A 13,238-nucleotide genomic window follows, 5' to 3' on the forward strand; every position below is an offset into this window, starting at 1 on the left:
CCTAAACAAATATATAATTAAAAAATAGATATATATTATATTAAAGTCTTAACTGGACTTATCAAATTTTTTATTATTAATTTTATTCATATTTCATTTTAAATGAAATAATGTATATCTCATCTTACATATTTTTTATTTTATTTTTCTTTTGAAATGTTTTTTATGCACGTCAGAGTGCTTAAACAGTTAACCAAACTCAAGTTTTAATTATTCAGTCCAGAACAAAACACGAGTATGACAAAAAGTTGGGCCTTTATTTCTTTCTTTTGGTTTATGGGGTAAATAGAAAATTAGCTAAAAGACCTTTCTTAGTACATATAATTGGTTCATCATTCCAATCAGGTCTATAGCTAAAAGACTGCATAATTTGCTATGCTTGATTCTTGGAAGTTACTTTGCAATAGTTTTTACTCAAAAACAAAATTTGTCTATAAATAAATATCATTTTCAATATAAATTTTTTAATAATATTTTTAATAATTATTATATACAATTTTAAAAATATTATTATATTTTGTATTAATAATTATAGAAAACACATTAATAATTAAAATAAATAATTTAATAAAATATTTTTTATTTGTATTTTTTAATATATATAAATAAAATTTAAACACATTTATTGAGAGACGGAATGAATACTTGTTGCGTTATGGTATATTATGTACCATTAGTCCATTACTTTATCTATTAAAATAACAATGGAGAATCATATACAAATCCACTCACAAGATATATTCATGCTCCCAACAACCAATCAGTCCCATACATAAAATAATCAGGCCCATGCTCGAGTACATTTGTCATATAATAAAAATTTTAAGATAGGTTGAAACAGTAACAAAGTTTAAGTCAAAATAAAGTTTGAGTTTATATTGACTCATTGTACAAAATTGCAGTTAAGATATTTTATTTTAACCTTTTCACTCTAGTATTTTTTTTTGTCAAATGAATCATTCATGTTTCTAAACATTTACACAATTGGATCTAATCTCGTATTCAAAGATCAGTTAAATTACAAAATTTCAAATGTAATTATTGAAGAATTTGGATTATTATCATCATAAAAACTCTCAAACAACTTTTAAATAAATGGTTTAATACGACCTAATTTAAGTGAGACATTTTATAATTATTAAAATTAAATATAAATATTTTTTATTTTAATTCATAAAAACACATAAAAATTTATAATATTATTTTTGACATGTGAAATAATGATTTCCATAACAAAATTTAAAAAATCATTGACAAAAAATGATTGAAAGTGAGACCCAAGAAACCTATATGAGTAAACATTTAAAAATAAATATAAAGGACAAATTTATCAATAAAAAACGACTAAAGTATAAAAATAAATTAAAATTTTGAAGTACACAAAAATTTTTATCTTTAAATTTGTAGTATATTTAAATTTATCAAAATTATATAAACATTTTTTATTTTTTAAAAGACAATCTATTTATTTTGTTTGTTAGTTTAAATTACAAATATATTTTCATTAAATTATAAGATATTTTTATAAATTATTCAACAATTTCAAAAAATTTAACTCATGCTTATTGTGTTACTGCGTGTCAAATTATAATTCATTTTTTTTATATAATATCAATTATATTTTTTAATTTGTGTAAAATTATTGAAATCAAATATAAACTAGACAAAACAACACCGTCCAATGCCCACGTTGAATCCTTTGACTCCGACACACTATTGATGTTTCCGTGTTTGTCATTTTTGCATGCATGTGATTCATTCAATACTTTTCAACTTTCATCACTCTTATACTAACCCAATATTCTAGTAACCTTCGCCGCCGGCATGCTCGCCGGAGTACTTATCCGACATGGGTCACCGCCACCCATTTTCCTCACTACTCTGTTTTTTCTCTGTCTTTTCACTTTCTCTTACTCAAATGAACTTCAATCTCTTATCAACTTTAAATCCTCTATTCAAACTTCTCACACAAACCTTTTCACTTCATGGAATCAATCAAATTCTCCCTGTAACTTCACCGGAATTCTCTGCAATTCCAACGGTTTCGTTTCACAAATCAATCTTCCAAACAGAACTCTAATGGGCACCCTTCCTTTTCATTCAATTTGCAACCTTCAATTTCTTGAGAAAATCTCTTTAGAATCAAACTTTTTGCATGGAAGCATCACTGAGGATTTGAAGAATTGCACAAACTTGAAGTACTTGGATTTGGGTGGAAATTTATTCACAGGAACATTTCCTGAGTTTTCATCTTTGAATAAATTAAAGTACTTGAATCTAAATGCAAGTGGAATTTCTGGGAACTTTCCATGGAAATCATTGGAAAATCTAACAACTCTCACTTTCTTAAGCCTTGGTGATAATCTCTTGGAAAAAAGCAATTTTCCTTTGGAGATTTTAAAGCTTGAAAAATTGTATTGGCTTTATCTAACTAATTGCAGCATTTTTGGAAATATTCCAATTGGTATTGGAAATCTAACTCAGCTTCAAAATCTTGAACTTTCTGACAACAATTTATCAGGTGAAATTCCAGCTGATATTGGAAAGCTTCAAAATTTAAGGCAACTTGAGATATATGATAATTACTTGAGTGGAAAAATTCCAATTGGATTTGGAAACCTTACAAATCTTGCTCAATTTGATGCTTCTAATAATCACCTTGAAGGTGATCTTTCTGAGCTAAGGTCCTTAAAAAATATTGAATCTTTGCAGCTTTTTCAGAACAAATTCTCAGGTGAGATTCCACAAGAGTTTGGTGATTTTAAGAATCTTACAGAACTTTCTCTTTATGATAACAAACTCAGTGGTGTTCTTCCACAAAAGCTTGGTTCCTGGATAGGAATGGAATTCATAGATGTTTCAGATAATTCACTTTCTGGTCCTATACCGCCTGATATGTGCAAGAACAATCAAATAACTGAGATAGCAATGTTGAATAACAGTTTCACAGGAAGTATACCAGAAAATTATGCAAATTGCACAGCTTTGGTTCGTTTTAGATTAACAAAGAATTCACTTTCAGGTGTTGTTCCTTCAGGTATATGGGGTCTTCCAAATTTGGAGCTTTTTGATCTTGGAAGGAACCAATTTGAAGGTTCAATTTCATCTGATATTGGAAAAGCTAAATCTTTAGCTCAATTGTTTTTATCTGAGAATCAGTTTTCAGGTGAGTTACCAATGAAAATCTCAGAAGCTTCTTCTTTGGTATCGATTCAGTTAAGTTCGAATCAAATTTCGGGTCAAATACCAGAAACTATTGGAAAATTGAAGAAACTAACTAATCTTAGTTTGAATAAGAACAATCTTTCTGGTGTTTTACCAGATTCTATTGGTTCTTGTGTTTCTCTTACTGAAATTAACCTTGCTGATAACTCTATTTCTGGTGTGATTCCAACTAGTATTGGTTCTTTGCCTACCCTTAATTCATTGAACTTTTCTTCAAACAATTTTTCTGGTGAGATTCCATCAAGTTTATCATCTCTTAGACTTAGCCTTCTTGATTTATCAAACAACCAGTTATTTGGTTCCATACCAGAATCACTAGCTATATCAGCTTTCAAAGATGGTTTCATTGGAAATCCTGGTTTATGCAGCCAGATTTTGAAAGAATTTCAACCATGTTCCTTGGAATATCACGGCTCGAGGCGTATTCGAAACCTTATATTACTTCTCATTGCTGGTTTAATGGTACTTCTGATTGTTTCATCAGCATATTTCCTCTTCGTGAGACTGAAACAGAAGAACAAGTTTGAGAAGCCGGTATTGAAGACAAATTCTTGGAATTTCAAGCAATACCATGTACTAAACATCAATGAGAATGAAATTATTGAAGGGATTAAAGCTGAGAATTTGATTGGAAAAGGAGGGTCAGGGAATGTTTACAAGGTTGTTCTTAAAAGTGGTGAAATATTTGCTGTCAAACACATTTGGACTTCAAATCAAAGTGATTACAGAAGCAGTTCAGCTATGCTGAAAAGGAGTTCAAGATCACCTGAGTATGATGCTGAGGTGGCAACATTGAGTTCTATAAGGCATGTGAATGTGGTGAAACTTTATTGTAGCATCACAAGTGAAGATAGTAGTTTGCTAGTTTATGAGTTTTTACCAAATGGGAGTTTGTGGGAGAGGTTGCATACATGTAAGAAGACTCAAATGATGTGGGAGGTTAGGTATGAGATTGCATTAGGTGCTGCTAGAGGATTGGAGTATTTGCATCATGGTTGTGATAGAGCTGTTATGCATAGAGATGTTAAATCAAGTAATATATTGCTTGATGAGGAATGGAAGCCAAGGATTGCTGATTTTGGACTTGCTAAGATTGTGCAGGGTGGAGGTGGCAATTGGTCTCATGGCATTGCTGGAACACTTGGCTACATGGCTCCTGGTAAGCATGAATTCTTCTTATATTTGGATAAACTTTGTAAGCGTTAAGTTAAAATAATTATGAGCCCTTTAGAACATTCATATTCAACTTGCTGATAAGCATCTATCAACTTATTAATAACTTTATCATATGCAAAGCAATGTTTTAAAAACTGAACTAGAGAACGATTTGGTAAGACCTCTGAGTCATGGTTCAATTGGTTAAACTATAATTGAACTTGATGACTAGTTCTGGGAGGCTGAAAATGCCACGGTTGAACCAACCAGCAAACCGACCATTTCTCAAACTGGTTGAACCGGACAGTCGTGTTCCAAAAGCATTGATGCTAAGAGTTATAAACTCATTTGAAGCTATTATGAACTGCAAGTTGATATATACTAGGCCTCAAACAACCTTATTTTAAATTAAAAAAAACATGTCATGTTAGCTTCCAGTAATAAACTTTTTGGGGTAACACAAAATAAAGAACATAAAAACTAACTAGTCCATTATAATTGTATAGGAAAAAGTGTTAGAGGAGTTTTAAATTTTTGGCTATTATACTTGAAAATTGATCATGTTGATTTTTACTATGACAGAATATGCCTACACATGTAAGGTGACAGAAAAGAGTGATGTTTACAGCTTTGGAGTAGTACTGATGGAGTTGGTAACAGGGAAGAGACCTGTGGAACCAGAGTTTGGAGAGAATAAGGATATTGTAGGTTGGGTATGCAGTAATATTAGGAGCAAAGAAAGTGCTTTTGAATTAGTGGATTCTACCATTTCAAAAAAATTCAAAGAAGATGCCATTAAGGTGTTGAGAATCGCGGTGTTGTGCACGACGAAAACTCCATCTTCTAGACCATCAATGAGAATGTTGGTTCAAATGCTGGAAGAGGCAGAACCATGTGCTCCAACAAAAGTGACTGTCACCATTGATGGTTAAACATGTTACAAGTTTTCTGTCAGCTGCAGTGCACACATTTTTCCTCCATGTTGAGCTAAGAAACACATAAAGTGAGGCAGTGAAAGAATGATAAAATAGTAAATACTAGTAAGTGAATGAACCATGACACTCTATAGTTTGTAGTATGGTGTAACAGTTGTAGGGACTTAGATTTAAAGAGAGATAGTTTCTCTCTAACAGTTCCTATAACTACTACATATTACAACACAATTTCGTAAATGTATATGTAGTAGCATCTTAGAGACTTTAGTCCTATGTGGTAAACTTATTTGGCATTAAGACATGATCTTGTGGAAATTTATCATTTTATTTGGTAAAATTTTCCAAATGTCTTTCTCATTGAGCAAGCTCTATCTTAACACTTTCCATGTTTAGAATTATCTATAATACAGTCAAAGAAGAAAACAGATTTAGAATGATCGTGATCACTAACAAATGTTCGAAAACATTGCATACAATTTGAAATAACACACTGGAGGTGCCAAATTTTTGAATAACTCAGATTTTTTTGACACAAGTGTACATTGCTATACAAGCTTTTAATATCATGTATAAATAAGGATTTAATTAATCATAACCATTGAATTTTCTCATCTTCAAAATCATTTGACTTAAATCATAATTATCTTATAAGTCATACAAAAAATATTTATAATTGATTGATATGATAAAAAGTTTTTACACAAACAATGCATCAAATAACAATTCCGTATGCTTAGATAATATCAAATAGATGAAGAAAAATTATGTATCATGCCAAAGAACAACAAAATTAAGTGATTCACTAAAAAAAAATACTTAATGGATATGTCACATGTAAATAAACCAACTTCCTCCCTAAAATTCTACAGGGACCATCATCTTTGTCAATAGTAAAATAAGATTGTCCGTAAAATAATTTTTTTTAGATAAGATTAAATAAAATAGAAAATGGACATAGAAGCTTTTTGTAAAAATAATAATTTATGGATGTTCTCTATGTCCAATACAATGTTATCTATCAGGCACTCTCAAAATTGATTGCATTGCAATTATGTTGTTACAAGGACCATGTTTTGGATCAATTTTGTAAGTTGTAATACAAATCTTTTGAATCTTAATTGAGCAATTAGATTTATTTTCTTGTCAAATAGAAAAACTTAATAATTTTGATATCAAAGAATTCAAGCCAGTATCCAAACTGCTTTGTTTAATAAGGTGATTGCTCAAGTAGTTTACACTACCGAGAACTAGAATATGATAAAAAACCAAAAATATAAGTAAATTTGAAGTTGAATGAGCCATCAGAGTTTAATAAAAGGTTTTTGTTACCCCAAAGGCCCAAACTAATGCAACACGGAAGCCCAATGGTGCACCCACTTTGAGAGGTTGATCATGCACCCCACACCTAAATCTGTCACCCCTAATCAACATAAAAATACAATTTTACCATTTTAAATTTTTTATTTTTTCATAATTTTAAGGTTTATGGTTTCGAATTTTTTCATATTTAAAAACTTATCATATTTAAAAACTTTCGAAACATTTTAAATTTTCGAAATAAGAATTACATATATTTACTTTAAAACAATTTGCGTGGTTAGAATATGAATTTCTAAAGACATCGAGGTGGAGGTTTGAAGAGTGACAGTGGAATAATATCCACTTTATTATTTTCTGGTAGATAGATGTTCGATGGAAGGGTGCGACCATAAAGAAATGTAAATAATTATTGATAAAAAAATTTATTTTGAATTTTAAAGAAATCATGGATGGATGGACGTTTCTTTTTTCATTTTTTTTGTCTAGTAAAAACAATCATTTTTCTGTGTTGATATCCATTGATATGAATCAGAATAATTAATAATATATATATATATATATAATATAAATATAAAATATATTTATTATAATGAATATTATAAAATAATAATAATTAGAACATAATAAAATAATATTTTTATTGAAAAGAAATTAAAATTTATAATATATAAAAAATATAAAAATAAAATAAAATAAAATATATAAAAATAACAATATATTTTTACTAATAGGATAGGCTCTAGTGAGTATCAGCCCCTCGTTCCTTTCCCTAATTTTAAATCAAAGAAGAAAACTCATATCCACACCGCATTTATATTCGGTAAAAAAAAACGTATCAGTCTAAGTCAACGTAAGTTATTAAATCATATATTTGCAACATTAAGTTACATTTCCATACTTAATAAGTACGAATAAATTATGCATTATTTCTTTGACTAAGATTCGACTAAAATAAAAATATGATTGATAATTATTATTTATGTGTTATTAAATGTTAACAAGTGTAGTATTTATTTTTTACTCAATTTTTGTATTTGTTAATGATTCAAATATTGAAATATAATATTAAAAAAACATAAATTTTTTTATTTTTTGATTCATTAATTATTGTATCCTTATAACATCTATATTAGAGCTCTCTCAATCTCTTTATTCAACACCTAAATTTTTTTTACTAAATAGATATCACAAATAATTCTATATATGATCATATTTTAAAAACATTAATTTATTTTAATATAATAGGTGTATTATTAGAAACTTCCCAAATGTGGATAGGTTTGAAGTGACTTTTAACAATGGCTATAGACATTTTCCCAAAAAAAAACAAGAAGAAAGTATAAGTCTAGAAATGGTAAAAAGACGAAATTGGAACAAAGTGGTCTACAAATATGTAATATTTACATATATTGCCACTAGCCAATCGAAAACCGAAAACCCAGTAGATGATCTCAAAGAATGAAGTTGGGTTTGGGTCCATTCTCAACAACTACTACTAATACTGCATTCTCATATTCTTCCCTAATTTTCATCCCTCCTATCTCAATTCCATTTTCTCACCCCCAAATAACTTCTTCAGGTCACTCTCTGCCTTTCTTTACGTTAATTCTTTTTATGATGTTTTATTACTTTCCAAAAATATTTGTGCCTTTTAAAGATAATAATACCTAATTCATGTTCTTCTAATTTACCATTTTTGTTGATTGAATTGAATCTCTTTCATTTAATGCGTCTCTGCTATGTGATATTTTGCAGGAGGGAGAAAAAGCTTTATTTTTCGTGTGCAAAACATTGATCATAATAAAATTGAGTCAATACCTAGTACTACTTCTTTCATGGCTTCACAACAGGGAATTCCACAGGTTAACAGAAATTTTTACCCACATATTGAACCCTATAGTACTGGTTTTTTGAATGTTTCAGATCTTCATACTATCTACTGGGAGCAATCAGGAAATCCAAGTGGCCATGTGAGTAACAATTGTCCTAACTAACTTAAATTTGCAATTTTTTTTTTAGATTTAATTTTCTATTTAGTCATGAAAATATAGTGTCACACAATTTGGTTATTTGAAATTGAAAACCGTCCATCACATTAGTGCTTATAGGATAATTTCAAGGATTAAATTGACGGACTCATAAGAAATAATGTGATTGAAGTTTATAAAATTAGGAATCTATTTGAAAATTTCCTATATATTAGGGATTAGATTGTTTGATCCCTACAAACAACTTCGGAGAGTAAATTGGCGATGAACTACTCATGTTTTTAATAACAAAGTTTTAAACTTTTCTTAGTTTTTATTTAAAAGTAGGCTCATGTGTTTATATTGGTTGGTGAAGACTGGAATGTGAGCCACTATTATTAAGTGATTCTATGTGGATTGTTTATTGATGCTACTGAGTAAACTGTAATGTTGGACTGTTCCATTAAGTCTCGTGTAGAATTGAAGATAGTCATTTCCTTGACCGTTTTTGTTGGAAATGATATATGTAGTTCATCTGTGGCAGCTCATGTTTTTATGAAAACTGAATTGAAAAACTGAAATATTGCATTCTTTATCTAGTCCGCCCTCATTTAAATAGCTAGTTTCTATGTATTGAAACTGTGATAAGTTTTCAATTAATTTAACTTTGCTAAGGCCTAAGAGTGGAAAAAAATATTGTTTCATCATTTTGCAAGTATTTTTTTGTTTCTGGCAGCCAGTTATCTTCCTTCACGGAGGTCCTGGAGGGGGAACTTCCCCAAGTAATAGAAGATTTTTTGATCCTGAATTTTACCGAATCATACTTTTTGATCAGGTTAGTTTCCAAATTTAGTGTGTGATAATTCACTCCAGCTCTTGTGAAATTACTATTTTTCTCTTAATCAGCGAGGTGCGGGGAAAAGCACACCCCATGCTAACTTAGAGCATAACACCACATGGGACCTCATTGACGATATTGAAAAATTAAGAGAACATTTGGAGATTCCAGAATGGCAGGTCATCTCTCACCTCTAGTTTTTTACCAGTATACATTTTGTGATTCTTATGTAATGGTATATGATTTTATGATCTATATAATATACAGGTATTTGGTGGGTCATGGGGAAGCACACTTGCCCTTGCATACAGCCAATCTCACCCGGACAAGGTATTGTTTTGGTTTTCATTGCCTTCTTTTATATTACATACAAAAGGTGTCTGACTTTTATAAGTTGTTGTAATATCATTGAAGATTGTGTTATCTATAATTAAGGGTTTTTTCCTTGCTATGCTGCACAGTTTTTAAAATATTTTATTAGTATTATTATTATTATTATTATTATTATTATTATTATTATTATTATTATTATTATTTTTGTGGCAAGGTTACTGGCATGGTCCTCAGGGGAATCTTCCTTTTAAGGAAGAAAGAAATAGACTGGTTTTATGAGGGTGGTGCTTCTGCAATATTCCCTGACGGTATTAAACTATTTTTTTTATTTGTTTGCTCATTGAATTATGTTTGAGCATTTGTCATGCATAATAAGCCTTCCTTTTAAAACATAAAGTTGTTTTTGACTTGTTTGATGTATAGAATAAGCCTGGAACTTTTAGGTCATATCAGTTTCTTTGCACGTGAGAACTAAAATTATTTTCAATTAGGAATATGAAAAGAGAAGCACTGTTTAGTGTTTACCATAACTTTACTGCTCTTTTTATTTTAATTGTAGCTTTGCATAATTTCATATATGATTTTGTGATCTATGGCTTTTCTACTCATTAAAAAAGTCATAACATTAAGTGGTTGATTGTTTGTGCATTTTGTAATGTCAGCTTGGGAGTCATTCAGAGATCTTATTCCAGAAAATGAAAGAGGATGCTTCATTGATGCGTATAAGAAGAGATTAAACTCTGATGATATTGAAACTCAGGTAATTGTCTGTCTGGTTTATGAGCTTGCCTTCTACCGTTTCCTCCCATAATCATAATACTTATTTTTCTTTATATGTTATTTTGGTTTCAAGGCAATTGTTCCCATCTTTCGGCCTGAACTCTTATAAGAACATAGTACATAGAGTTCAAGATAATTGAAGTAGTTTAAACTAAAAGTCTATCCTTAATAATACCAATACGTATCTGAAATGACTAATGACTAATAGCAAGCTTGTGTATGACTTTACCTTACTGAATTATTAGAGTGCTTTTCTTGTGTATATTGACAAGTCGAGAGTCATTTTTTTACATGTCGGATTTTCTATTTGATTAAGGGGTTCAGGGACAGGTCCTGAATTGTTCCTTTTGTTTCAAGTGTCTAAATCCTGTCAAAAGATTTTTAGTTTACTTACCTATATCTTCATTCTTAGTATGCAGCCGCTAGAGCATGGACCAAATGGGAAATGATGACTGCTCATCTTCTTCCAAATGAAGATAACATCAAAAGGGGAGACGATGATTACTTTTCACTGGTAAGCTCATCAAGTGAAGAATAACAAAGATTTTCACTGATAAAGAAGCTGTTATAGATCATTCTTAAAATTGTCACAAAAATCTTCTCTATTTCTATCGGTTTCCCTTTGTGCAGTCTTGAGATTGGTATAGTGTTTCTTGTAAAAAAAATCAGTTTGAATGCAATTCTTATAAAATGATAATATCACTGATATCTTAATCTTTCTGCGTTCTTGATTTATGCCATGTTTGCGGAAAACCTTTTCTCCCCTATAAAGTTAGTCAAACAAACTTATAAGCTAGTCAAAATCAAATAAGCTATGAGCTAGTTTATTGCCCTAGCCAAACATAGGCACAATATAATTTGAAGAATAGGAGCCTTTATTTTCTTCCTTTTTAAAAACTAAAGTCTACAATTTTTCCACCTTCATAATTTACGATTAATTTATGATTGTCTATTGTTTTTTGAGTCAATGATTGTCTATTGTTGTTGCCTACGATTGGGATTCTTTAACTTGCATAATGACTTTTGATGATGTCAAATGATTTTTTTTTCTATCAGGCATTTGCAAGGATCGAAAACCACTATTTTGTTAACAAGGGTTTCTTTCCATCCGATTCATTCTTGCTAGATGGAGTTGATAAAATAAGGCATATCAACACCACCATTGTGCAGGTAAATCACTTTTTGTTGCATCCTTCAAAATTCAGATTCTTATGATCTCAACTCTTGACTTATAGGGAAGATACGATTGTTGCTGTCCTATGATGTCAGCCTGGGATCTTCATAGAGCTTGGCCAGAGGCAGACTTTAGGGTAAGGAAGAGAGTGTTGCTTTTGGTCTTTTCTCGCATACTTTCACAATGAAAATTGTATATGAAGTTTCATGATAGAGATTTTAAAATCACATTATACAGTGAAACATGACTTCTTTCTAAAGGATGATTTTGCTGAATGTCATACTATATGAACACAGGTGGTTCCAGATGCAGGACATTCAGCCAATGAACCCAGCATAGCTGCTGAACTTGTGGCTGCAAATGAGAAATTAAAAAACATAATCAAGAATAAAGGGGAGTAACGCTGGAGACTAATCAGATTCACAAGTGCTGTTCGTATTGCAGAAGTTGCCTTGATATGTGCACCAGAACTTTAATGCTTGTGATCGTCGATTTGTGCTGGTGATTTGGAACATTTAGTTTTAAATTATTGAGTTTAAAGCTTTATCAAAATCAACAAAGCTAAAAAAACTGCATATTTACAGATCTTATTATCAATTACACAAATAAAGTATGAATCAGATCAATCTCACACATTTCTAAACTAAAACCAATAAAGGCTTGCATTACAAAAGATTCATCTATCTCACACAAGAAATTTAATGCTTGTGATCCTTGATTTGTGCTGTGATTTGGAACATTTAGTTTTAAATGATTGAATTTTAAAGCTTTATCAAAATCAACAAAACTAAAAAAACTGCACATTTACAGATCTTATTATCATTACAACAAATCTTGTATATGAATCAAATCAATCTCACACACATCTAAACTAAAGCCAAAATAAAGGCTTGCATTACAAAAGATTCATCTATCTCTCTCATAGGTTACAACAACAAATGCATCTTTTTTTCTTCAATTTACCAAAGCAACTCAACAAAATTCAACGATGATATTGAACAACACCCTCCCTTCACCAATATATGAGCCCCTAACTTGGTTTCCTGGTAGTGCAGCTCTTGGGCACATGGAGACTCTGAAACTTTGGTTCCTTGGGAACAGTTAAAGCTCTTCTTCCTTGTGAACAAGATGCATCATGTTTACGGAGCGTTGCCGTTTCATTTGGTTTTACAGTCTCTGAAGGCTTTTCAATAATGACATTAAGTTTACAAGCTGTTGCAAGAACTGCTTTATCTTTCTTCCTGGACAAAACACTGCACGACACACTTTTATTATTAAATATACAATTCCATAGATTGAGATTAAGGCTTTATTCGTAAATTTCCAAACTGATTTATTACTTACCTTAGAGGCGTCACAATATTACATTGCATCATTTTGGATTTTCTTTTGAAATTTTCATCAAGATCAACATGTTTCTGAAGTTTAGGACCAGGATTTCTTTGAGATGTTTTGGCAGATAATTTAAGTTGCACTTTGGTGTTGGAGTTGTTGTCACTATGAATGTTTCC

At 30.5% G+C, this 13,238-nt stretch overlaps 3 protein-coding genes across 5 annotated transcripts in view; 2 read left to right on the forward strand and 1 right to left on the reverse strand.

The window, feature by feature from the left end:
* Positions 1-1,691: 1,691 nt before the first annotated feature.
* Positions 1,692-5,672, forward strand: LOC101507738 (receptor-like protein kinase 7). Its single transcript, XM_004485591.4, has 2 exons — positions 1,692-4,384; positions 4,963-5,672. Exons 1-2 carry the CDS (start codon positions 1,825-1,827, stop codon positions 5,310-5,312), a joined length of 2,910 nt encoding a protein of 969 aa, XP_004485648.1. The 5' UTR covers positions 1,692-1,824; the 3' UTR covers positions 5,313-5,672.
* A 2,363-nt stretch (positions 5,673-8,035) lies between these two features.
* On the forward strand, positions 8,036-13,039 carry LOC101508061 (proline iminopeptidase). Of its 2 annotated transcripts, XR_003474725.2 has the most exons (12): positions 8,036-8,214; positions 8,391-8,605; positions 9,339-9,437; positions 9,509-9,619; positions 9,708-9,770; positions 9,988-10,081; positions 10,436-10,533; positions 10,966-11,067; positions 11,610-11,723; positions 11,789-11,863; positions 12,024-12,228; positions 12,783-13,039. XR_003474725.2 is itself a non-coding variant. In XM_004485592.4 (11 exons), the coding sequence occupies exons 1-11, from the start codon at positions 8,094-8,096 to the stop codon at positions 12,126-12,128; spliced, it is 1,197 nt and encodes a 398-aa protein (XP_004485649.1). In that variant the 5' UTR covers positions 8,036-8,093; the 3' UTR covers positions 12,129-12,358. The 2 variants fall into 2 exon arrangements, 1 of the variants encoding a protein (XP_004485649.1); XM_004485592.4 differs by lacking the exon at positions 12,783-13,039 and having other exon boundaries at positions 12,024-12,358.
* The window catches only part of LOC101508378 (uncharacterized), a 3,716-nt gene continuing 2,983 nt past the window's right edge, over positions 12,506-13,238 (reverse strand). For both annotated transcript variants that reach the window (XM_073369703.1, XM_073369706.1), the window contains exons 9-10: positions 13,072-13,237; positions 12,506-12,980 (exon numbers count right to left, since the gene is read on the reverse strand). In XM_073369703.1, the coding sequence (XP_073225804.1) occupies positions 12,758-12,980; positions 13,072-13,237 (389 nt within the window). In that variant the 3' untranslated portion in view covers positions 12,506-12,757. The remainder of the gene's footprint in view (positions 12,981-13,071; position 13,238) is intronic.

This window comes from Cicer arietinum, chromosome 1 (genome assembly GCF_000331145.2).
Source record: "Cicer arietinum cultivar CDC Frontier isolate Library 1 chromosome 1, Cicar.CDCFrontier_v2.0, whole genome shotgun sequence".
Taxonomy (NCBI): Eukaryota; Viridiplantae; Streptophyta; class Magnoliopsida; order Fabales; family Fabaceae; genus Cicer; species Cicer arietinum.